Source organism: Manis pentadactyla, chromosome 9 (assembly GCF_030020395.1).
Source record: "Manis pentadactyla isolate mManPen7 chromosome 9, mManPen7.hap1, whole genome shotgun sequence".
Classification (NCBI taxonomy): Eukaryota; Metazoa; Chordata; class Mammalia; order Pholidota; family Manidae; genus Manis; species Manis pentadactyla.
Genome location: NC_080027.1, coordinates 37,410,795 through 37,436,598, shown reverse-complemented (window position 1 = coordinate 37,436,598; position 25,804 = coordinate 37,410,795). Strand labels below are relative to the sequence as shown.

Below are 25,804 nucleotides of genomic sequence, written 5' to 3'. Positions count from 1 at the left end.
ATCTGCTTTTAAATCCCTCCATTGTATGTTTCATTTCAGATATGGGATTTCTTAATGATTGAATCTCCATCTTAAATTAATTCCTGAGTTCTTGAATACCACTCTGCACCTCCATAAGCATGCTTATGGTTTTCATTCTGAACTCTCTTTCAGGAAGATTGGTGAGTTCTGTTTCATTTGGACCTTTTTCTGGGGTTTGTGAGATTTTGGTCTGAACCATGTTCCTCCGATATTTCATATTTCTGTGTGGTGCCCTCTACAGCCCAGGAGCTCTAGCCTCTGGAGCTGCTCAACCCCTAGAGTGTGGTTCAGGCTTGTAGAGGAGCAGAGCTGGTGCCCAGGGGGAGGAAAGATCTGTTTCCTGATTTCCATCTGCCCTGCCTGTGTCCTGTATCAGAGCCAGTGGGCTGAGTACACAGATGACAACCTCTGTGCTTGGTGTCTCCAGCTGTTGTAGGTGGGACCTCCCTCCAGCTGGCCTGATGCCAGAGCAGTGACTGCCGTTTTGCGAGCCAGTGCTGTCAGGCCAGGAGGAAGGCCTGGCAGGCTGCATATCACAGTGGGGCGCCTTATTGCTGAGTAGCCAGCCAGGGGGATGGAGCGCCTTAAGCTTCCCGAATTTCCCAATCTGCTGGGTAGAGTGCACCCAGACAACCTTGTCCCCCTGTCCACTCTCCCATGCAGCAAGCTCCTTGCAAACCCCGCCCCTTCAGCAGCCATCTCGCCACTAGGGAGCCTGTCAGACCACCTGCCTTTCCCTTGTTCCAGAGTGATCAGGTGTGGATCCCATCCTCCACAAATGGCCGGAATCTCTCTCAAGCACTCTGCCTGTCCCAGCTCTTCATCCTCCCCAGAGCACCACACAATGTAGGTTTCCGCTCACAAAGCAGATCTCCAGGGCTGGGTGTTCAGCAGTTCCAGCCCTCCACCCCTTCCCCCACTCCATTTCTCTTCCTCCCACTGGTGAGCTGGGTGGGGGAAGGGCTCGGGTCCCACCAGATCAAGGCTTTCATACAGTACCCTGTTTTATGAGGTCTGCTCTGTTCATGAGGTCTGTGTGCAGTCTGGTGCAGTCTTCTTTCCTGTCGCTGTTTTAGGGTTAGTTGTATTAACTATATTTTCACACTATCTTTGGTTTTGGGAGGAGTTCTCTGTCTCACCTCTCACACCGCCATCTTGAATCTTATTTGGATCTATTTTTAAATTTTCTAGACTGTTGCATTTTGCCAATTCATGCACCTGTATGCACCACCATGTATGGTGATAAATGTCTGGCAAAGCTAATTCCTCCTCCCTATAGTTTTTCTTTTCCATGTTTTATTACCTATTCTTACATGTTTATTTTCCCATATGCACTTTCGTATCAACTCATTTATCTTCATAACATAGCTTGTTATTTTTTAGTAGAATTGCATTGAATTTACTAATTAACTTAGCAAGAACTGACATCTTTATGATTTTGTCTCATCCTATCCAAGAACAGGGCAAATCTTTCCATTGTTCTTCTTTAGTGTCTTTTAAGAATGTTCAAAATTTTTCCTCATACAGGTTTTATACATTTCCCATTAAATTTGTTCCTTAGCATTTTATCTTTTGTTGTTACCATTTCTCTACCCTTATCACATATGTTTATTGTTTATATATGAAAAGGCTATTGTATTTTGTATTTTAATATTATATCCTGCTACTTCACTGAACTCTTTTATTGCTTGAGTTAGTTTTTTCATTGATTCTCTGAGGTTTTTCAGGTATAACATTGTATCATCTCTAGAGATAGTTTTACTTCTTCACTCTTTCTGAGGCCTCCAATTGATTTATCTTGTCTAATTACATTGGCTAATAGCTCTAGTACAATGTAGAATAGTGGTGGAGAGAGTGGTCATTCTTGCCTTGTTCCTGATCATAGTGGAATACTTCCAGTGGTTCTTGATTAAATAAGATATAGCTATAGGACTATATTTTATCATGTTGAGGAAATAGTCCTCACTTCTTATTTCATTGAATGCTTTTATCATGAATAGGTAGTGAATTTTGTTGAAGACTTTCTTGGCATCTCTATAGAAAATCATATGAGTTTCTTCTTATGTTCATTAATATGGTGCATGCTTGTTATGGATTGAATTTTGTCCCCCAAAAGATGTGGAGATTGAATCCCAGTGCCCCAGAATGCAACCTTACCTGAAAATAGGATATTTATAGGGATGATCAAGTTAAAATAAGGTCCTTAGGGTGGACCCCAATCCAATATGACTGCTGCCCTTATAAAAAGGGGAAATTTGGATACAGACATTAACACATGCACACACACATGCACATGCACGCACACACAGAGGGAGAACACATGCGAATGTGAAGGTAGAGAGGAGATTGTTGCATCTACAAGTCAAGGAATGTCAAAGATTGCCAGCAAACCAGGAGAAAGTCATGGAACAGATTCTCCCTCACAGCCCTCAGAAGGACCCAACCCTGAAGACACCTTGATCTTGGACTTCTAGCATCCAGAATTGTGAGATAATAACTTTCTGCTGCTTAAGCTTTTCAGTTTGTGATATTTTGTCATGGCAGCTCTAGCAAACTAATGCTATTAATGAATTTTTCAATGGTAAATCAACCTTGCATTCCCGGAATAAATCCCCCTTGATTTTTGCCTGGTTTTAAATAATATCCAGTATACTAACAAAATATTCAGTGTTTCAGAAAAGCATGGAATTAAGAGCACTTCAGAAGTCATTTGGTCTCCATACCACCATTTTCCATGATGCCTTTCTGCCCTGGAGTTCAATGTGACCCTACCATCCTGAACTCCCAGGAGAATACTATTAGCAACCTCTCCCAGCCTGAAAGTTCTGTGTCTGACTTGACTCCTCTCCCTGAGATCCTGACCTCTTATCTAGATGGGAATAGGGAATCCTGGTTAACATGGTTATCTGAATGTTCCATCCCAACACACCAGGCCTAGGAGCCTCTGATATGAGCCTCTCCCCATGCTAAAGGGTTTCATTTAGGGTTCTCAGACAAACAGCTCAGCAATTAGATGTGCTGGGATTTTGAAAAGAAATTATTATTGTTATAACAGTTTCACCTGGGAAACTTGTACACCCAGGAGCAGTGAAGATAAGGGTTTTCTGGTCTGGAGCAGAGAAGACTCGGTCTCAAGGGCTCTGGTGAGGGGGAGGGTATGATATTCTGCAGAACTGGGAAGGAGGTGAGTCAGCTCTGTGTGACAGAGGATTCTCCCAAGAGGAGTGGAAAGGGCTGCCCAGTGAATGAGCTCCCAGTTACAGGGGACACAAGCACTGGTTGGATCTCCAGTCAAGGAGCCTATAAAGTTGGCTCTTTCCTGGGGGAGGAGGAGGAGAAGGAGGGGAAGGGCACAAGAACAGAGTCAGGCAGGGTAAGCGTGAATCCCAGTTCTGCCGTTTCCTAATTGTGTGACCACAGCATCTTGGTGAGGCTCAGTTCTATCATCTGCAAAATGGGGCTGATATGCACTCCCACAGAGGGTGGCTGTGAGACTAAATGGGAAAAGCACCTACACAGAAGGTGCCATAATGCCACTATTTGATGACTCTGTTTATGGAAACCAACCAGCAGGGTCCTGGGCATCACCAGTCCCAGCCCTTCCTTGTCAGGAGGCCAGGCTCCTCTTGGTTTCTCTGGAAAACCTTGCCCCCAACACACACCTACAAGAAGAGCAGGACCATGCCACCCCCACCCCACCAGGCTGGGTGCTCTGGACATGCCACTGTTTCTCTCTCAGCCTCCTTCCTTATCTGTCAGAGATGGGCTCTGAGGTGAACCCTTCCAGTTCTAACACTCTGGGATGCCTGGACTTCTAACTAGCCATGTGTTCATGTCTCTGCCTTTGGGGACCTGGTGTCTTCACAAAATGATGGGATTGGGTTAGATGAAAATAGCATCAGCTAAGCCATGCTGAGCACTTACTCTGAGCCAGAGGCCACTCTAAGGGCTTTACATGGATCAGACCATTTAATCCCTACAACAACCCCATGGTGTGGGTGCTACTATACTGATTTTGTAGGTAAGATGACGGGGGCATAGAGAGGCTGGACACAGCCAATACAAGCCCAGGCAGTGAGTCCAGGGTTCATGCTTGCAATCAGCACACGACACCCCTCTTGTGACTCTGACACTAAATATAAAAGGGGGCCTGAGTATTCTCTGAACTCCACTGTTCTTGTGGGCTGAGGCAGACATTTTCTTGGATGTGACCCCAGCTCCACCTCTGAACAGGTGGGAGTTGCCCAGCCTGGAGGCAATCTGCCTGACATCCTACATGATGAGGCCTTATTGGGCCCTTTCACTGCCTGCACCTGATCATCACACACTTCCCCCAGAAACCCAGTTTACAGAGAGGAGAATGAAGCTCTGAAAGGATAGAGGATAGGGGACTGTGTGGATCACACAGCACATAACTGGCTGAGTGAAGACTGGAGCCCAGAGCTGCCGACTTCATTAAGTATTGATGTCTTCCCCAGAAGAAGCCTCACCCTCTGCCTCACAGGTAGGCCAAGACCACCACTAACTCCTGGAGAGACAGCAGGAACTTAGGGCCACAGAAGAGGCACAAAAAATGGGGTGAGAATGCTGAAGAAGTGGGGGTGGGGCTTCTTGGTGGAGGCACCAGCACCAGAGCTGAGGCCTGATATCAGGACCTGCTGCTGGGAGCAGGAAGGAAGAGCCTTTTAGACAGTGGCAGATCTGCACAAACAAGGTCTGGGGCGGGGGGCGGGGGGCGGGCAGAGAGCCCTAGAGGGCCCAGAGAGGCTGCAGCCCAGCACACTAGCAGTGGAATGGGGTGTCAGGCTGGGGCACAATCTTGGAACATTATTCTGTGGGTGGCTGGTCATGGCTGCATATGTGATAGTCTTCCTTGGCCGGACAGGGGGCTAGAGCTACACCCAGGAGAGAAACATAGGATGCCTGGGACAGAGACTGTGAGATGGTGGCTGAGTAGTCTGAGTGACTGAAGGATTGATGCGATCATTAACGGAGACTGAGGAGAAAACGGCAGGGGAAGGTGAGTGGGCCTGAGGTTTTCCAGCTGCAGAGCGGGCTGACCCAGCTTGTCTGCCCTGATGCCCCAGAGAGGTGGATAGGAGGGCTGCTTGCCCTGAACCCCCACTGTGGGCCAGTACTGGTCATTCACAAACTTTCTCAGTCTTACTTCCGAGCAGCCCTGCTTTTGTCCTATCAGAGAACACCTAAATGCTTAATGTGGCCCTGAGGCCAGCTCTCCCCGTATGATAAGATAAAGGCCCTCTTTGCTTCTCCATCCCAAACTGTGGGGATGGATAGGGACCTGGGGATGGACAGGACATGCAGATGGGCAAGAGATGGGCACTCGCCTCTTCAAGTCCTTCTCCCAGATCCCTGCCTTGGCCCTTGCGGGGCTCACCGATGTATCCCCAAAGCGCCGCCGGCCTGCAAGCCTTCCTCGGGGCTTACACAGAACCCTCCCTCAAGCTGCCGCTTGGGCTCGGGCCCTGGGGGCCCCGGGAGATATTCCACAGCGGACGGGGTGAGGTTGGGAGGAAGGAGGGAAAAACGGGGACTTGATCGAGCAGGGAGGAGTCGGGGCAAGCGCGCAGCCACACGCTCCCCTCCTGCTCCCCAGCTGACACCGAGCGGCCGCCTCCCAGGCCGCTCGCCCCTCCAGCGCGGCGCCAGTTCGCATGCGCAGCAATGCTGGCCCGCCCGCCCCCCTGGAGGCCACGCCTCAGTCCCCAAATGGGCGGAGGCCACGGGGCGGGGCGGGGAGCAGCCCCGGAGTCCGAGCTCGAGCCCCCGCCCCCGGTCAGCCCCAGCCGCGTCCCGGCCCGAGCCCGAGGCTGCTGCCCGGGGGCCTGTCCAGCCGCTGCTCCAGCGCCCTCGCGGTGCCCTGCGCCCACCGAGTCCCGCTCGACCCGCGGCGGCGCGGCAGGTAGGAGGCGCTGAGCAGAGGGAGGCGTGTGCGGGCGCGCAAGTGTTCGCGTGTGTGTTTCGAGGGTGCAGCGCGGGCCGGCGCGTGCCCTGCGAGCCCGAGTCCGTGTCGGGGTGCACATCCCGCAGGGAAAGAGGGGAGCGCGGGCTTGAGGCCGGGGGCGGGGCCCCGGGGCTCGTCGCCAACTCCCGCCGCGCCCCGAGGGGCCTCGTCCGCCTCCGAGTGGGCGTTCCCCAGCCGGGTTTTCAGTTCAGACGCGCCGGGGCTTAGGCCCCCCACCCCCCAGCCCCCGCCCCGGGCATGACCGACCCTTACCTTCCTCTGCCTCCCAATTCCCCTTTTCTGTTCCCCTCCCAGCCTTCCGCTCATTTAATTCCATGACCCCTCCTGGGTGCCCCCCATCCCTGGTCTCTGGAGGCTTGGGAAAGGCGGCAAGGCCTTCTGACCCTCCTGCCAGATTGAATAGGGGCCTTTTTCCTGGGCTGCAGGGCCGTGGGTGGGTGTTGGGGCCCAGGGGTTGTGGGGGAGGGATGGTTGGAAGATCTGGAAGAGAATGATCTTGGGCTTCTCGGATCTTGTCTGTGTCCTGCAGAGTTGGGGGTCTGGGGAGGTTGGCCTGGGATCTAGAGGTGAAGTAGGACAGATCATTAACAGGTGCCATGTTCTCTCCAAGCTTCATTTCGGGTGGTGGGATTCAGCCCCAGACCTCACAGGAAGGAGGAGTGGGGCACGGAGGGTGAAGTGAGCTATGCTCTCAGGGCCTGTAAGCCAGAATTTGATCCTGGGTGGGCTTGGTTCTCAAGCCAGAATCTTCTCCCTGTACCACCCTTAGAGAGATAAGTGCCGAGGGCAACTAATCCTGGGATACTAGGGAGGGAGAAATCTGGGCGGACTTCCTGAATGAGAAGGTTTTGAGGGCAGGGCTCCACCAGTCCCAGGATTATGAAACTTCCTGGAGGAACGACTGTGTTCTGCTGTTAGGATTGAGACCTCCCAGGGTCTTTGGGCCTAGTCCTTGCTAGAGCCCTTGGGTGGGGACAGGGAGGCCTGGCTGCTTTCAACCCAGCTGAAATGGGAACACCACTGGGGTGGAGCAGGTCAGGGGGAAGTCAATGGGTTGGACACGGTGGCTGTGAGAGGTCTGTGGAGTTTTGAGGGCAGCATCTAGGGTAATGCTCCCAGGCCAGCTCTGTCTCTGGCTGCTTCTGGCCCTGCCTTCCCCTCAGACTCTCAGGATATCCCTGAAACCTGGATACCCGAAGGGGTGGCACTCCTGGAGTTGCAGTAGGCACAGGGAACCCTCTCTGCACAACCCCTCCACCAGCAGGGCTTGTCTTTGTGTCAGTGCTTCTTCTGCGCTGAGACCAGCTCTGCACATGACCTTGAGACAGGGAACTTACCCTGTAAGTCTCAGTTTCCCCAGGTGTGAGACAGGGAGAAATGCTGCATAATCACAGGGACTTGGGGAATGATGATGATTTAGGTAGATCATATCACTAAAAGTGTTAGTTACCAAGTACCTGGTATCTGGTAGCCATTATAATTAACAGTTGGCATCACTCAGTCCCTTCCTCCCTCAGGGAGGTAGTCCAGAGGAAGAAGGGGCCAATTTAGGGAAAAGAAGGATGAGAGGAAATGGGGTCCCTCCCTTGAAGTGAAAGTCCTGTGGGTGAACCTGTGGCCCTCAGACCCCTTATATGGGTGTCCCACTATCAGCCTGGCCAAGTCCCCGGGCCTCCCAAAGACTCCTTTACCCTAAAGGTCATACAAAAAGCTCACCAGTGGGCCCCTTGGTAACTTCCACCCCATGCAGGTCCCCAGCTACCTTGGGGCCTGGACAGACAGATGTGGAAGTCTGTCTGCAACTGGTCTTCTCACCTCATCCCCTGCCTGTCTCTGTCCCCATGTCCTCAAATGTTTCGAGTGCCTGTAGAGCCCTCTCCTCTTTACCCTACAAGCCCCTCCAGAGACCTCTTTTGCCCCTTCATGCCTTGCCCTTCCTGCTGAAAATATTCCTTGGCTGGCAGGGTATCCCCCCCCAGGCCTCGCCTTCAAGGCCCCCCACCTCTGCAGCTTCTCCTCCTTCCTGGGTTGATGGTGGCGCCCTGGGATTGCCTCACATCAGTTAGGCCGAGCTGCTGAGTTCCTTTGGCCTCAGGCCCTGCCTTTCCCTGCTCACTTAAGGCAAAGTGGGCTAAGTCCCTTCGGGGTTCTAATCCAGGATGTTTTAGGAAGCCAGCCCTTAGGCTTGGACAACGGAAGTGGAAATGGGAGCATTTGGTAGCTGTAGTGTCCTGAGTTAGTTTCCCACTCTATTTGTTCAGAGATGTGTTTCCAGGGGCCCCCAGCTTTCCTGGGGCTGAGGGTGTGAGGGTGCCAGTATCTGTGGTGGCCTGTGGGTGTGGGCTATGGTTTTCTGTCACCACAGGGCATGTGGTCAGCTGTGGGAAAAGGGGCTGGAGGCCAGAACAGACAAAGTTCATCCGTTGGTACCAACTGACTATCCCCGTCAGGCTGTGCCCAGGGGATGGCCTCAGAATCTTGTGGCCTGGGGGACAAATATAGACGGTCCGCTTGGCCTGATCTACCTGGCCCTGCCCAGCCAGCCCCTGCCCCAGTGCCCCCTCTGCTGTGTAACTTCTGCCAGTCAGGGTGCGTGGGACCCAATAATAACAAGAAGAAAGACACTGCCATTTGGGGCAACTTTGTTTTAGGTTGGAGCAGTTCAGGGAATGACAGCTTCATCCCCACTCACTTCCTTAAGCGGGAGAGAGGCAGGAGGCCACATGCCCACTCATACTGTTCTTCAGGCTTCCTTTTCTATTGCTGATGTAACAAGTTAACACAGACTTGGTGGTTTGAAACAACACCAGCTTATTCTCTGTACCTTTTGGGAGGTCAGTAGTCTAAAATGAGTCTTGGGGCTAAGCTTAAGGTGTTGGCCAGCTTGCTCCTTCTGGACGCTCCAGAGGAGAATCTTTTCCTTGTCTGGCGCAGCTTCCAGGGGCAGCCAGTATTCCTTGTGACCTTGTCACCCCAACCTTTACTTCCCTTGTCATGTTGGTTTTTCCTCTTTTGGAGTCAAATCTCCCTTGGCCTCCCTGTTATAAGGGCAACTGTGATTACATTTAGGGCCCACCTGGATGATCCAGGACAATCTCCCCATCTCAAGATCCTTAATCACATCGATGAAGTGTCTTTTGCATTAAAGGTAACTTTCTCAGGTTCCAGGGATTAATATGCTAACATTGGGGGGCCATTATTCAGTCTGCGCCCAAACCAACTGCAGTGTCATTTCAGGCACCACTCTCAGAGCTCCCCTACTCCCCCCACCCATCCACATGCCCACAGCTCCCCCATGAGGTTGCCCACAGAGCTGCTCCCTCTGCCCCCACCCTGCCCCCAGCCTAGGAGCCTTTGCAGGCACAGCCTGGGCCTGGTGCACTTAGTTTTGTATTAGACCAGTTCCAGAAGTAGTCACTTCATCCTTCCTCCTTCCTTGAGCAGGAGAGCCCAGCCTGAGACCAGGGTGGCCAGAGCTCAGGGGTGCTGGGAAGAGGGGAATGTGCCAGCATGTCCTCAGGGGTGACCCCAGTGACCAGACCCCATCCTGCACCTGATGGGATGTTAGGCCTTTCACGGTTTGAGTCTTACTCATTTCAGACATTCATTCAAAAAGCCCAATGCTGTGCAGGGTCACTTGATCCCCACCACACCCCGGGAGGGCTGGGGCTGGGCTGCGAGCCCCATTTTGCAGATGAATTAGCAAGGCTGGTTGAGGCTGAGTCCTGCCTGGAGCAGTGATGTGTGAGGGGAGCAGGGGTGGGGCCCAGGTTGGGCCAGTAGAGTAGAAGAAGGTCATGTTACAGCTGAGAACTCTGAGTCACATGGAAGGGAACTGTTTTGCCTTTCTCTGGGCCTCAGTCTTCCCATCGAGGATGAGGGTGTGGATGGGGCATTCTGAGGCTCTGGTTCCCCGGACGCCTGGGCCCGGGAGGAGGAGGCATGGCATTCCAGGCTGCCATGGGCAGGAACAGGACATGGTACAGAGCGGTGTGCCGTAGAGTCTGGAAGGGCTGCCAACATACCTCTTGCCCAGAGACATGGTTGTCACCCGAGAAGGTGGTGTGGCCTCCAAGGAAGAACCCCCAGCCAAACCCCTGGGGAGCCCCTGGCCTGCGTGCTGCAGACCCTGCCCCAGGGTGGGGCGCCATTTCATCCCCACAGCCAGGGCCGTGCCACGTGGGCCCTGCTTCTCTCTCAGGGGCCATTTCTACAGTCTGGTCTCTGCCTGCACCGACCCTCTTGGGCATCACCCAGCTCAGACCCCAGTGCCCTTCTGCGTCCTCAGACTGGCTCTCCGGGCTGCCATGACCCAGCCGTGCAGCGTCCCCTGCTGGCCTCGCCTTCCTCTTCCCCCTCCCCTGCACCCTGTCCTGAAGCCTTGCCTAAGAGGTTTCTTGTCCCAGGATGTTCCGTCCTCCTTCTAACTCTGTTCCATCTCTTGACATCACGGTCTGCCCTTCCCTTTGAGATCTTGCTTAAATCCACCTTCTCCATGAGCCTTCCGTGCCCCATCACAGCTCTTGGGGAGCCGATCTCTCAGCCTGGTACCGGGCTACTATCTCTCCCCACCAGGCTGACTCCCGGGCAGAGCCCTGTCTGACTCCTCGCCGCCCCCTTGGTCAGGTTCCCAGGCGGTGTGTGGGAAGGTTGGATGAGGGGGCACACACTGAGTGGCACTCTCAGGGGCTGAGTGGGTCACTGTCTTTGCTGGGGGAGGAGGTGATGGGCCAGGCAGAACACGGCTGTGACTTGAGACAGGCTCCTGGCTCTGTCCTGAACACCCTCTCTCAGCCCTTAGTCCTCATGTGTGACAAGAACAGTATAGCTCATTTCTGAGGTTGTGCAGGAGTTTGACCTAAGAATCAAGTCTATGTTTCCCAGTCTGAGAAATGGGCACCTTCTCACCAGGTTTCCAACCTTGAGGCAGGTGGTGCAAGGAGAAGACTGTCCAGGCAAGAAGCAGGAAAAGAGGCTGTCCTGGTGACAGCCCAGCAGACGGGAAGAGAGCAAGAAGTGCCCAGCTCCCCCCCATTCAACAGTGAGAACCTGAAGGCCTGGGAGAGCAGGGCTTTCCTGGGGTCACACAGAGCAGTGGGGCTGAGGGGGCTACAGTGCCCTGATCAAGTCTCATTGTATCTGGTCGTTTCCCCTGTGTGGAGGGAGCAGCAGCTGTGACCTGTGGCTCCAGGTGTCACCACCCCCACCAGCAGGAGAGAGGACAGCCCCCGCGGGGGGCACTCAGCTGCGTCTGCCCCTCCCTCAGCACCTTGGCAGAGCGCTGTGCTGGGCTGGGAGACCTGAGGTGGGGTGTCCGACTGCCCGGGCTTTCCGGAATGCACAACTTTCAGGGCCTAAACCGGGGGAGCCATTGACCCGGCCTGGGTTTCCTTTGGCCCACCCCACCCAGGGAAGCCTCCTCCTCCAGGTGTGGGGCCAGGCTCCTAGCTGCTTACCCGTCCACAGCCCAGGAACACCACACCGGGATGCACCTTTTGGGGGTTCCTCTCTGAGGTGCACCTGCTCCCTGAGGCTTCCTGCCCCCTCCTCACCCTGTGGTGGGACCCAGTCCCAGTGAGGAACAGCTGTAGGGCAGAGGCCTTGGGACCCAGCCAAGGCCACACAGCAAGCCAGCCCTGAAGCTGGCTGTTCCCCAGATACACTTCCAGGAGGCCATCAGCACCCAAGGACCAGCGAGAGAGCCCACGCCCAAACGCACCTGGCCCGGCCATCCAGGTCCCCTGCAACTTTTCCCCAAACTTGGAAAGATTGCTCTGCAGCTGGGTGGAGACTGGACTGGACACAGAAACAATAAAGGGAAGAAAGACAGGATTTCCCAGCCCTGGTGTCAGCCTGCCCGGCGTTGACTAGAGTGACTCACTGGGCCTGACCCCCGGTGTGCTGCTGGGGTCCAGAACCCCACCGCCTCAGCCCGGCTCTTCCTCTTCACACCTCTCCTCCCCTCCCTCACCTACCATCCAGTCCTCAGGACACAGTGCATGGGAGACTGGCCCTAGGAGGCTGAAATGCACCCACTAGGACGGAGAGATACACGTTGAGCATGTCTGCAATGATGGCGAGGGAATGGGAGTGGGGTACCAGGTAAAAGGGAATGGCCACATGGACAAAACCGAGGCCTCAGTCACCCAACTCGGGCTCTGCCCTTCCCAGGACCCTCCCTGGTATCTGGCCTACCTTCATCCTGACTGTCTCCTGCCCTGGTCACTGCCCCAGCCCTTTTTCAGCATCTGACCCTCTTGTCTCCCCCCTCGACCCTGCCCCGTCTCCCCTGCGCCCTCGTAAGAGCCAAGCCCCGCAGCCTGGCACCCAGCCCTGAAGAGCTGGTTCGGCCAGCTTTCCCACTCAGAGCTCGGTGCCCTGCCTCCCCAGGGTTCCTCCGGGCTCTTCCTCCTTCCCTCTACCTGCAGTGCATCCTGCCCACTCTCCCCTGCCCCTTCCTGCCCAGCCTTCAGGCCTTGCTCTGCTTCCATCTTGAAGACACAACACCATCCCTCCCACCCTGTATGTGGCCTACCTGTAGCATGCCGCATTCCACTCTGCGGACCTCCTCTCTGGGACCGCCTTGAGGGTCTGACCCGCTCCTTGTCAGCCCAGGGCCAGCCCAGAATGGGTGTTACTGAAGAGCTGCACGTTGGAATTGGCTGTGTCCCCTGAATTATGACACAGCTGTTCGCCTTCCCTGGCCATGTGGCAAAGGAGAGGGGCTCTGTTGCCTGGAATGGGGTGTCATGGGAGGCCTGTGTGAGGGAGGTGGGGAGCTCTGGTGGCCAGGCTGTGGGTGTAAGGCATCACTGGCTCTTTGGCAGGCCCTGGAGGACGCCCACTGGTGGCCATGCTGCACTTTGGACACTCGCTGTGGGGTTGGGGTATTGGGGCACAGATGAGAGACCCCCCTGGCCTTTCTGTGCTCTCCCTTCCACCCCCACAGCCAGCTGGTTACCAAGTACAGCTGTCTCCCTCCCAAGCCCCTCTGGAACCTGTCTGACTCCATTTGCGCATGAGCCTGCCAGTTCAATTTCTGTGGTCTTCCTTCTGGTTTTTCTGCTCTGGTCTTGTCCTATTCTAGTGCATTCTCCATGTGACACCTAGATGGATCTCAAGTCCCTCCCCCACTCAACAGCCTCCCCTGGCTCTCCACCCCCTCAGGGTGAAGCCCCACCCCTGTGCCTGGGTCCTGTGGAGCCTCACCTGTGATCCCCCCCTACTCCTGCTGCCACTCTGTGTCAGCTCAGTTCCTTCCCCTGAGCACCAGGCTGAGGATGTCTCCTGGGTTGGTCCCTGGCTGGCTGGCACTGCCTTCTTAGATAGAGAGGAGTCCTTGAGATATGTCCTGATGGGGGTGTGGAGGTACCACCCTCACTTTGTGGGACCCTCTTGGATTTGAGCACTCTTAGTGCCAAGCCAAGTGTTCTGAGAGATGGAGCAGGGAGCTCACAGAAGGGCACCCAACCTGTGCGGGACAAAGCCAGGCCAAGACTGGTGCCCTGACCCAGCCCGGGACTCCTTCTAGTCCCCACCTTGGAGGTCGTCCTAACCTGGGCTCCAGGCAGGACCCTCCAGGTGTGCAGTGACCAGCCCATCAGGGTCACTAGATTCAGCCAGCCCTCCCTCCCAGGGCCCTGCCCTGGTTATTGTGTTTAACACTTCATGAAAGCATAACTGACCTGCAGAACAATGCATGAATCATAGGCATGCAGCTCCGTGACCACACCCACATAGCCACCACCCTGGTCAGACCCCCAGAAGCCCCTTCCAGTCATGACCCCAAGGTAGCCAATATCCTGCCTTCCATTCATAGAGGGGTTATGCCTGCTTGTCCGTTTTATATAAATGGAACCGCAGTATGGCTTCTCTTGCTTAATACTATGCTTGTGAGATCCATCGATGGAGTTATGTGCAATAATTTGTTCATTCTCATTACTGAATATTATTCCATCACAAAAATGTATTTATCCTTTGCTGATGGACATTTAGATTACCAGTAAATTTCAGCTATAACATATACTAACTGTGATAAACATTCTTGTACATGTTTTCTGGTGACTATGTGCATGCATTTCTGTTCAGCAGATACTTAGGAGTAGATTCCTGAATGACAGAGTATGGGTTTGTTCAGCTTTAATAGATATGGTCAAGTGGTTTGGGAAAGTGGTTGTACCAGTTTACACTCCCACCACCAACGTAGAAGAGCTGTAATTGGGAGCGAGTGTGTGTGTATGTGGTGTTTTCACTGTGGCCATTCTGGTGGGGGTGCAGTGGGATCTCATTGTGGTTTTAATTTGCACTTCCTTGATGATTAGTGAGGTTGAGCACCTTTTCTTCCCGTTTATTGGCCATTTGGATATGCTTTGTTTCTTATGTTTTCTTCAGAGCTTTATTGTTTTACCTTTTGGTTAGATTTGTAATTTCTGCGAATTGTTGTTTGGGTAGAGTGGAAGGAAGGGGTCAAGATGCACCTGTTCCCACATGGATAGCTGACCGAGCACCATTCATTGAAGAGACTGTCCTTTCCCCAATGCACTGCCGTGTCACCTTGGTCATAACTCAGGTGTCCTGCGGCTTGGGGCCTCATTCGGGACTGTCTCTGCTCCAATGCTCTGTTTTCCTACCCCGTGCCAGTACCACACCATCTCAATTGCTAGAGCTTTAGGACAGGTCTCCTTAGCTGCCAGTGTGAATCCTCCAGCTTGCTCCTCTTCAGCTGGCCTTGGCTGTTGGCCCTCTGTGTGGCCTGGAATGGGGTGTCATGGGAGGCCTGCATGGGAGACCAGCTCCTTCACCCCCTCTTAGGAGAGCCCAGGGCTCAGAGAGGTAGGCTGACTTGTTGCCTGCCACGCCGCTCTGAAACGCTGTCTCTGTGTCTTCCTAGGAGACCCCTGCCCTCCATGGCTTGGTGTTAATGCTGAGGCTCCTCCCCACACCCCTGGGGACTCTGTAATTGTCTTTAAGTCAACTTTCTCTTTCCTTAATATTTCTTAAAGGAAACTGTGTGTCGACTGTAAATGGAAAGTCAGCATTACTCTCCATAATACGAGGTAACTGGAAGAGTCTTAACAGTAAAATAAAAACAGTAACAAAATCCACTCTGTTCCAGCCAGGTGCTGTTGCTCTGAGCCCTAGGCCTGTTCCTCCTTTGTTACTGAGATGGGCAAAAGCCATGAGGGATGAAATACCTGCTGGACCAAACCGAGTTCTCTTTGAGAGAGAAATGGACAGGGAATAACTTTCTTACTGACTTCCTATTGCCACACCAGAGTGCCCCTTAAAAAGATCACAGAGTTAACCCAGAACCCTGCTTTGGGAAGCCCTGGTGTGATATGCCATCTGGAAGCTGGGACCCAGCTAACAGGCCACAGATTTTGGACACATTCCTTGATGTTCTCATCTGCAAAATGGAACTAAAATGCTCCTGTTTCTCCCTTGCTGCAGTGTCTGCAATGTCCAGGGAAGGCTCAGTGGTGTCAGCCCCCTCCTGCAGCTGACTCACTGTGACCTGCCACAAGATGAGCCCTAACCCTGTGCATAGCTAGCCTGTCCCCACCACATCCAACAGGCCCAGGGAACAGCAGACTAGGCCATGGCCTCCCGGAAGCGGGTGCACACTATGTCCAAGCCGAGGACAGAGACTCCCATACGGCAGGTCCAGGGCCGTGCAACTTCCTCTGCTGCCTTAGAGGCTAACCAGGTAGGCCTGATAGCAGCTCAGAGGGCTTAAGGACTTGCCCAAGGATACACAGTGCCAAGTGTCACAGCTCACACTTGAACTCAAGTCTGACCGACCTGCTGGAAGTCTGTTCCTCTGAGCTTCCTGGTGAGCACATCTGTGCCCTTGTTCTGACCCAGGTCAGTGTCCCCGTGCTCAGTCCATGGGCCCTTCTGTGCTAGGCTGGGTCTGATTCACCTCACTCTTTCCTGCAGCCGAGCCATTTCTCGAGCTGTTTTATGTGTCTGGAATGTCCTTTCTCTCCTAAAGGACAGATAGCTTCTGGGGCCAGGCCTTGGTGAAGCCTTCCTTGTGTCTCTCTTGCTGGAACCTCTGAAATGACACATATTCCGTTCTGCCTTGTATTTGTTGACCGCATTAGACCATGAAGTTCCTTCACAGGAACCCTAAATTGTTATAACCCTCCTGGCAGTGGTCTGGAAACATTGTAGATGAGCCCCTGATATCAGTATTGACCTCCCTCAGGGGCAAAGTGTGTTACAATATACACAGTCCTCTTCCATGGTCAGGGTGTCATTTAATCCTCCCAGAAGCCCTGGCACATTATCTCTTCCTTCCAGACAAGGACCATGCAAACCAGGGAGGTGACATGGCCTGTCCAGGGATGCACAGCTTAGAGGGACATTAGAGAACTAAAGCCAAGTCTCTGTCAGGAGCTGGAGGTCTGGACTGCAGCAGAGAGTGCCAAGATGGCAGCTGTGACATGGCCTGTCCAGGGATGCACAGCTTAGAGGGACATTGGAGAACTAAAGCCAAGTCTCTGTCAGGAGCTGGAGGTCTGGACTGCAGCAGAGAGTGCCAAGATGGCAGCTGTGACTCCCCCAGGACAACGGGTGTGGACACCAGCTGGCACCCAGCCATCAAGAGTGGGAGGGAAGGAGAGAGCAGGGCCTGGTCTAGTGGGAAGGGGCAGGCCTTGGCCTTCAGGAGGCTCAGTGGCTGTGTGCAGCTCTGACATAAAAAGCTGATCCCTCTTGGGGGTCTCAGCCACTCTTTGGGCCTCTTTCCCATCCTTGAAGGAATTCCTCCTGCATCATCTGTGTTGCAGATTCAACATAAATGTCATTCAACATAAATTTACTGAATCCACCCCCTGGTGTTTGACCCTGGGAATACAGAGAGGAGCTGGACATGGGCCCTGCCGTGGAGGAGCATAGGCTAGGCTGGGGGGATGGACAAGTCACAGTGCAACAGGTGCTTCACAGGGGTTCCAGGACGGTGGAGGTGGAGGGAAGAGCAATGTCAGAGGCAGGTGGCAGGTACTTGGGCCGAGTCTTACGGTGAATAGGAGTTTTCTAGGTATGCACATGTGCAAGGGACAGTGTTTGCAAAGGGCCTCGGGAAGCAGCTTTAGGGAGCTGCAAGGTGCAGGTAGTGCTGGAACTTAGGCCCAGGGTGGAAAATGGCAGGGCAGAGGGAGGAAGGCAGGCTGAAGGGCAGCTGGGAAGCTTGGACTGTCCTGTTAGTGCATGGCTCAAGCACAACATAAAACTTTCAGAAGATAGGAAATGCCATGGCCCCAAGCTCAGGCCCAGAGAGCAGAGGCCCAGGTTTGGAAGTGGCTTTCCTGCTCTGGGCTTATCGGTGGTCTTCCATGGTGATGCTTGTAGCTATAGGGAGAGAGCTCAGAAGCTGGTGACTCTGTGACCCCATGGGGGTGTTGACCCAGTGGGTGGAGTGGGAGGTGACCTTGGCGCAGATGGAGGGTACAGGAGGACAGTCAGAAGAGGGTGCAGCCTGGGCAAAGGCCAGAGCCTGAGGAGCCTGACCAAAGTAGGCCAGGGCAGCCTTGCTGCCAGCCATGAGGCTGGGGAGGTGGCTGGGTGGGTCGGACCCTCAGCCAGGCCTGGCCCCTGTTCTCCTGGGCCCAGCTGGTTGCTCCCCTCTCCGCCCTCACCTCCCTTCTGTCCTCCCTGGAAGCAAACCCTCCCAGCAGGGTGGCCTGGAGGGCTGCCAGGACCCCCATTCTCCACCAGCCTGCTGTGTGACCTCAGCAGCTCACTCCCCCTCTGAACACTGGAGTTGCTAGAGCTGATTTCTTCTTCTGCTCTCAGCTTTTTTGATCTAATTCTTGCAGCTTAAATTGCTTCCTGAGCAGGCCCTACCGGAAAGGAAACCGTGATGCTAATGACTCTCCTGAGTGGCTGTGTGCCAGAATCTCAGGGGCCTTCCACTTCTTTTTCCTTCAGTCTGGGAGGGTGGGTGGGAAGGCGCAGCATTGTTGTACCTTCTGGGCAAAGCAATGGTCAGAGAGGTTAAGTGGTTGAGCGGAGGTCGCACAGCAGCCGAGCAGACAGCCTGGTACAGATGTGGAGGCAGAAGGTGAAGTGGCTCTGTGTCCTCGGCAGGCAGGGACCCCCAGCCAACTCTGCTCTCCCTGCTGTGCGTCCATGTTCCACACTTGCTGCCCAGTCTCACCTCCTTCCCTTCCTGCTTCTCCCTCCCAGTCGAATCCGCTCATCTTGCCCTTCTTATGGGGCTCACTCTGCTGGGGTAAGTGTAGGGTGAACTCCTGGCACCTGGCCCTTCCTGTGGCACTGCAGGGTCTTCGGACCAAGGTGGAGGCACGAACGTCTGAGGATGCAGGTTCAAGTCCATACTCGGATGTGAAATTTGGGCAGGCCCCTCCCCTCACCGAGTCTCAGTTCTCTTTTCTGAAAAATGGCAGCAATGAAAGTCCTGCCCAGCACTGTTTGCAAATACCATACCCAAATCTCTAGCCAGGTGGGTTGCCCAGGTGCCAGGGAAATGGAAGTTCTGTTGGGAATAAGAGGTGGCTTGTCTACTCTTCTCATTCCTCTTCCCTCTGGCCTAATAAACAGGATTCTTAGCCTTTGGTTAACTATAATGGCATCTTCCAGTTATTGAAGCAACATTGTTCCCATTGTAGAGATGAGAAAATGGGGATTCAGACAGGCTGGGTGACTTGTTCAAGGCCACAGAGCAGGTGAGTGGTACAGCTGGGACTGGCACCCACATCAGTCTTGTCTTAACTCATGTTAGCCCTTGAAGTCAGCCTGCCTGGCCTCAGCCGGCTGGGGAGGTGGGGCTGTGCCTCAGCAGGGCTACAGTGCCACTCTGGACGGGTCCCAGGGTGAGTAGACTTGGGAGTGGGAACTCTGCCAGCAGCCCAGATGGGGTCTGAGATATGGGGCCTGGTGGTCAGGTGCCCGGCCATCCAAGCGTGTGTCAGGCCGCCTGATGTATCAGGCCCCACCGGCTACTGCTCCCACCCTGCCCTCCCTCCTGGAGGCTGTCTCTGGCCGTGTTAGTCCATTGCATTTGGTCAGCACATGGCTACAGGTGGAGGGTGTTGAGCTGGCCTACCTGGACCCTTGAGTGCTGAAAAAAGTGGGTGCTGATGTGTACAGCTGCCTTCTGTGTCAGGGCTGCATGTGCAGGAGGAACTAACCATGTGGGCCCTGCTCTCTGGGCTTCTGGTCTAATGGGTTGTGTGTGGTTCTGCTCCCTGGGAGGGCGAATCCTGGAGAGTGTTCAGGTTTGGCCTGGAGCCTGTGGGGGCCCAGAAGAGGGGTCCAGGCTGAACACAGGGATATGGGGCATCAGCTGGGGGAATGAGCAGACCCCAGGAGGCCCCAGAGGGGAAGGGGAGGTCAGAGATGGGGGAAGGGTCAGGACCGGCGCTGTGAAGCCTGGGAGGCCATCATGGAGAGTCTGCTTTGGGGAGTGGGAGGTCATGGGGCAGGGGCTGGGCCTCCCCTGGTCGGTTAGGTCACTGGGGTCAAAGAGCTCAGAGAAGGCACCTCGCTGCGCTGGAGTCACTCGCTCCAGAAGTGCAGTGAAGAAGGCAGCGTGCCGGAGGAAAGGGGTGCGGAGGAGGCTGGCTGGCCGGGGGCGGTGCTCCAGTCAGGGCTGCTCCACACAGGCCAGAATGTGCCCCTCAGACCAGGGGCCAGAGACCTGGGGACAGTACTGCTTTCCTGTGGGTGTGGCACCAGCCAGGGACCTGCTGGGTCCCCCGCTCGTCTGACTCAGCATGGGGACGTCTAGGGAGGGCTGGTCAAACAAAGGAAGGGAGTGGGTGGATATGGCTGGGCAGCCCTGAGCACCCATTGCGGTTTTGCCCTCGGCTCATTGGCCTGCAGACCTGGCGTCACCTCTGAGCATCAGAATGAGAGAATTCAGGCTGTGGAGTCAGGCCAGTCGGCTCCTGTTCCTGCTCTGTGTATACCAGCCCTGTGACCTTGGGCAGGTCTCTCAAGGTCTCTGAGCCCCAACTCCTGGCCTGGGGATGGGGATGCCCCTTCACGGGGCTGTAGGGAGGGGCATGCAAGCATCACCTACATCCGTGTGTCGCAGGTCTCCCGGTCCTCAGTAAGTGATCTCATGCCTTCACGTCCCCCAGGTGCTCCAGGAGCCGCCCACATACCCACCCAGCGCTCCGCTGCCTTGTCTCAGCCTCCCCTCCTGGCAGCGGCCGCCATGTTCTCGTGTGTGAAGCCCTACGAGGACCAGAACTACTCAGCCCTGAAGCGGGCCTGTCTACGCAGGAAGGTGCTGTTCGAGGACCCCAACTTCCCAGCCACAGACGACTCTCTGTACTATAAAGGCACCCCAGGGCCCACCGTTAGGTGGAAGCGGCCCAAGGTCAGTGTCTGTTCGGACCCAGCGCAAAGACACGCAGGCCCAGACCTCCCCAGTCTGCAGGGGACAGGGAGGTGGCCAGGAGGGGTCATCTTGCAGCCCCAGGTGGCTGAGAAAGTGGAGGGGCTGACACTGGGCTCCCCGCTGTGGTCTTTCATCTAGACAGGGAGCAGGAGAACAGGCCCTAATCCTGTGACCTCCTCGTCCCCCCTCTGGGCCTCAGCTTCCTCACAGGGGAAGTGGGGCCTTCCGACCTGCCACCCTCCTCCCAGAGTCATTTTTGGAATAAAATTAAGGTGATATGGATGTGACCTTTTTTTAGTAAAATGTAGAGTGACATTCAAGTGTAAGGAATTTGCTTTGCTGATTATTATCATAATGATTTTAAGATAGTCCTTTACTGTAAAATGAAAAGTACTTATTACGATGATTAATCATTAATGTTAATAGCACTAAAAAATGGTACCTCATAGGATGGCTGTGAGCATTGAAAGAGATGGTGCATGAAGAGGTCTGGCACCAAGCCTGGCTCCAGGACAGGCCGCTATGACCATTCTTGTTGGGAATGGTGAACTATGAGGCATCTGTCTGGCTGCTGCCCTGTCCTGCCTCAGTCACTGAAGTTAGAATGTGTTGAACAGAACTGTTTGGCATCCTGACATTTCATGCTCTTTAACCCGGTTCTCTGAATGTGAGAGTGGGTGCCTCTGGGGGTCCGAGGAACAGGAGGCTGCTGAAGGCCACCACCCCGTGTCCATGAGAGCAGATCACACAGGAGGGACTTCGATGCGGGAGACAGAGCAGTACCGAGGGGCCCGAGCTCCCACAGCCCAGTAATCGAAGGAGGCAGGCGTCTCAGAAGGCCCAGCGTGAGGAGGCTCCGAGGCCATCAGGCTTGTTCAGAGCAGATGAGATGCGCGGAGGGAGCCGCGGGAGGGGAAGCCTGGTGTGCCGTGAGGCGGCGGCGGGGAGCTGCCCCGGGCGAGGCTTCTAGCAGGGCGTGGCGGTCGGACGTGCTGAGGTCCCCTCCTGGACACTTCGGGGCTGATGGGGATTTGATCAGCCCCTGGACATTTTGGGAAAAGGAAATTTAGTTTTTGCGTTCCTCTCCTAGGCTATGATCTCAAGGCCCTAAAACTTATAAAATCCTATATATTTTCTCGGACTGTGGTACTGAGAGGTAGAGAAACTGAGGCCCTGGGGGAAGGCAGTGTGCTGACTGCCCAGTGAGCTGGTAGTGGAGCCAGGCTGGGACCCAGGAGTCCTACATCCCAGGCCAGTGCCCTGCTTCCCGTGGCCCACCTCCCTGACACTAACAAAGGGTCCCTGGTGCCTTTGACCTCAGCCCCATGAGCTGCCCTAGAATCTCTGACCCCTGCTTTGGTTCTCCAGAACTCCCAGGAGCCTCCTGGCCTGGCCACGAGGTTCCTGCCCCTTGGGGCCCAACCCACCCCCCCATCCCACGCCTTCCCCCCTCTCCTCTGTCTGGTGGGTGAGGAAGGGTGCCAGCCTCAAAGGGCCTTAGTGAGGCCTTGGGTGTGGGGTGGAGTGGGGAGACGCTCGAGCTCTGTGCCCTCCTCTCACTCCACCCCCTTGCTGCCCCTGTTCTGACCCTCTCCTGCCCTTCGGCCATCACCCCGACATGTTAGATCCATGGCTCTGGAGGGAGGCTGGGGAGGCATGGCTGGGGAGGTTGGGTTCTGCATGGTGAGAGGAGGAAATGCCAGGCTGACTGGGCTCAGCATCCCCCTGCTGTGTGACCCTGGCAGAGCCTCCTGCCCTCTCTGGGCCCCTTCCTCGCCAGTTGGCAGTCATGCCAACTGCCCTGTCCTTCACTGCCTTCCTCACCGGGCTCTGTGCCCAGTTCTTTCTAGACACCGAGAGAGGAGGAGCAGAGCTGCCCTGCCAGGGACAGACAGTGTGTGGAGGGTGGTGTTGAGGGGGACATCTGAGTGGGGCACGGGCAGCAGTGGGGAAGATAGCTCCAGCCGGCACAGCTGAGGGGTGTTGTATGGGGCGAGACCTTGTGGCCTGGGGTGTGAGGGATGGTCAGTGTGTGCGCAGGGCCTGCTGCCTGGTGACGGGGCTGGTGTGACCTGCAGGCCCTCACCCCACTGACTGGATGCGGCTTGGTGGAGCAGGAAGTCAGGCTGCGCTGCCCCAGGCGGGCGGGGTGGGGCCAGCGGGTGACCATTAACTCCCAGCCCCTGGCCACCAGTGAGACAGAACTTTGGCCTGAGGCGGCGTGTTCTCTGCAGAGTCCTACTTCCTGGTCCTGTGACCTGACTGTCCCCAAATAGAGCAAAAAGCTGCCCAAGGGAAGCCCTTCTCTCCCAGCCCACCTCCGGCAACTTTTCTTTCATTGGTCAGTGTCCTGGCTCTGTTCTTGGAGGATCTCCTCCGTCAACCGCCCTGCCTGCTGGACTCCCTCCTCCTTCTCCCGAAATGGAACGAGGGGGCTGTTTTTGAGCCAAGATGGACTTGGCCCTGCCCTAGGAAGATGTGACCTTGAACAAGTCCCTTCCCCTCCCTGGGCCTCAGTAACCTCCTCTGTAAGTGGGAAGAGTAGTTTTGCTGGTCACGGTTTCTGGAGGTTAAAATGCCTTGAGGCATCTCTGGTGTCAGGCGCATGGGGGGCAGATGTCAGACTGGCTCCCCTCCTGCCCACCTGCTCCTTGCCAGCCCTGTGCTAGAGACCCAGAGCAGGCCCTGCCTGGGAAGTCCCACCTCTCCTGGACCCTTCAGATGGGGCCAGGCCTTGCCACTTCAGTCCCCACCGAGGGCACCGGCCCTAGGCCCACACCCTCCCCTTCCCACCAGGTTCATTGTTCCTTTGTTCCTTCCAGCTCAGTAAACATCTGCTGGCCACCCCACTAGGCCTGGCTAGGGAGATAAGGAGACAGACTGCCAGGGAGGCCTGTGACTCAGGGGGAATCCTAAGAGTACGGATGTACGGGGAGGCTTCCTCCTCTGTCAGGCCCAGGGCCTTAGGAGGGCCCCTTCTCACCCCTGTGGGCTGAGTACTCCCCACGACCCCCCATCCAGCACTCTGCCTCTCCCCACTCTGGACATAAGCCTGCAGGCCCTTTGACAGCACCTAGAAGGGAAAAGTAGGGGTCCTACTAACAGATATCAGTTTGGGAACCTCCCAGAATTCTCCCACAGGAGCCATGGTGGTCTGCAGCCCCATGCCTGGGGCTCGTGCCCTTCACACCTGGAGAAGGCTCCGCTCCTTGCCTGGGCTGAGCAGTAGGCCCCTTTAGGTGACAAAACAGGGCCAGCCTTCTGGGCTTCTGCCTTGCACAGGAACAGTCCCCTTCTGGGCATATGCTCAGGTGGCCTTGAAGGACGGGGTGGCCATTTGAGGAGAGGGACAGTGTGGGTGGGAGGCAGAGGTCCTGCTTCCTTCATGGGCCTCAGTTTCCCCAGTTGTGTGGCTGATTCTTGCTGTGATCTTAGGTTCCAGGAGGGAGCTGACTGGGGTGAAGGTAGATGGATGAAAGGGAGGGGGGAGGGCAGAGGGCACCCTGGACCCACTGTCTTGCTGCATTCCTGTTTGTACACCCAGCCTGGAAACCTGAAGTTCTTGTGCTATGGAGGGTGGTGGTTACAGGCCCTGACCGGTGTCTGGTGGAACTGGTCTAACAGGCTGGGAGGCTAGAGGTGAGAGGTGACCACAGGTGCAGAAGGCTTTGCCCCAGGGAGGGTAAGCTGAGCAGAGGAGTGGTCTCTGCTCTCTGCTCTGCCCAAGTCTCACAGCAGGTGCCTGTCTACTAGAATCCTGCTTGCCGCCTCACCCTCCCAGGATCCCACCTGCAGCCCCAGTGGAACCTGCCAAACCCTGTTCCTGACACTGGAGGTGGGCAGAGCAGCCTGGGCCCTGCCCTGGAGCTCGCCAGCTCAGGGGGAGACCCAAAAGCAAACCTCAGTGGGAACAGTGATGGAAGGGAGCACAGGTGGCCTGCAGGAGGGTGGTGTCAGAGGCAGTGTCTATCTCAAGGCCGTGACTGAATTCCCTTTGGGGGGAGTTTGGAGTCCCCATTCCCCTCCATAGCCTCTTCGCCTGCCAGCCCTCTCCAAGCCTGCTCTTCTGGCATCACCACCTCCAGGCAGCCTCCTCTGATCTCTTCCCTGACTTCCTACTGTCATGGCTCTGCTCACACAGAGACTCATAGCAAGGTCCTCAAGGGCCCTGCCTGTGGGCTGGAAATTTCTCTGACTAGCTCTGTGCTCTGTGCCTCGACAATGGCCTGGGAAAGGTGTAAGGACAGACATTGATCTTGAGATCCTGGCCCTGGGTAATGGGGGTGAGGGTCTGGGCTGCCCTTGACTCTTTGGTCTCATTGCTGTATACCAAGACCTTCTATGCTGGGCTAAGGACAGGTGTGGGGGGTGGGTGAAGAAAGGGTGGCTTTGTCACTCAAAAATCCTAGCCCACCTGTAGGATCTGGAGCTGAATGCCTGCCTTTGAATCTCAGTTCAGCTCTTCATATGTGGCCCTGGGCAAGTGACTTAACTTCTCTGTGCCTCATCTGCATGTTTTCTCATCTACAACATGGGGACGCTAGCAGTACCTGTCTCATGGGGGTTTGCACGGTGCTGCATATATGGTAGGTTCCTGGTCCCTGTGAGCTAATTCTGTGATTGTTCCATTTCATTGTGTCCCAGTGTGACTGCTGGATGCCAGCACAGACCCCATGTGCCACCTATCTTGAGTAGTTTCTCTAGCCTAGAGCGGGCAAACCCACTCTCCTGGCAGTGGGAACATGCCCCAAACTATCTCCCCCTCTCCTCTCTGTGCTGAGCTGGGGGAACTGCCCCCAGGGTCCCTGCTCCTCTGCCACAGCGAGCCAGGGCCGAGCTGAGCCTGGAGTGTGGGTTGCTTGACTCCTGAGCGCTGTGTCTCTCAGGAGCCAGAGAAGTGTCAGGGACCAGTGCCACGTTCCTGGGTGGCCGGTTCCAGCTGGGATGGTGGGCCTGGCCCACAGGTCTGCCTAGGCCGTGCTGCTCGGTGGGGAGGAGAGCCATAGCTGGGGAGCCCAGCAGAGTTGGGTGCTGTGCCATGGGCCCACTTACTTGCCTTGTGACCTTGAGTGTCACTGTCCCTCCTGGGCCTCAGTGTCCTCCTCTGTGGAATGGGGAGTTGTGTCTGTGTTCAAGGCCCTGGCTAAGAGGATCTGAAGGGAGAGCTGCTAGGCTGCACCCCTGCAGACCCTGGGGAGGCCAGGTGGTGGCTGTCTCTCTTCCTATGGTGGGGATGTGGCTAGGGTCCTCCAGATGTGAACCCCCCCCACCCCTCTCCTGTCTGCCCTCCCAACAAGCCCCAGGAGGCGGACGCTAAGTCATGGCTCCCTCTGGCTAGGAGTAGAGGGCTGGGTGTGGCCAGGGCCTGGGCGATAAGATAGAGGGCAGCAGGAAGGGAAGGAGGGAGGCCAGGCTACTTCCCA

General features: G+C 55.5%; 1 protein-coding gene across 3 annotated transcripts in view; it reads left to right on the top strand.

Moving 5' to 3' along the window:
• The first annotated feature begins 5,764 nt into the window (after positions 1 to 5,764).
• The window catches only part of CAPN5 (calpain 5), a 50,164-nt gene continuing 30,124 nt past the window's right edge, over positions 5,765 to 25,804 (top strand). The window contains exons 1-3 of one of the 3 annotated variants that reach the window (XM_057507199.1): positions 5,765 to 5,944; positions 10,938 to 11,048; positions 20,119 to 20,360. In XM_057507199.1, coding sequence (XP_057363182.1) covers positions 20,196 to 20,360 — 165 coding nt within the window. In that variant the 5' untranslated portion in view covers positions 5,765 to 5,944; positions 10,938 to 11,048; positions 20,119 to 20,195. Of the gene's footprint in view, positions 5,945 to 10,918; positions 11,049 to 20,118; positions 20,361 to 25,804 lie in introns of all 3 variants that reach the window. The other 2 variants (XM_057507197.1, XM_036895485.2) reach the window with 2 other exon arrangements.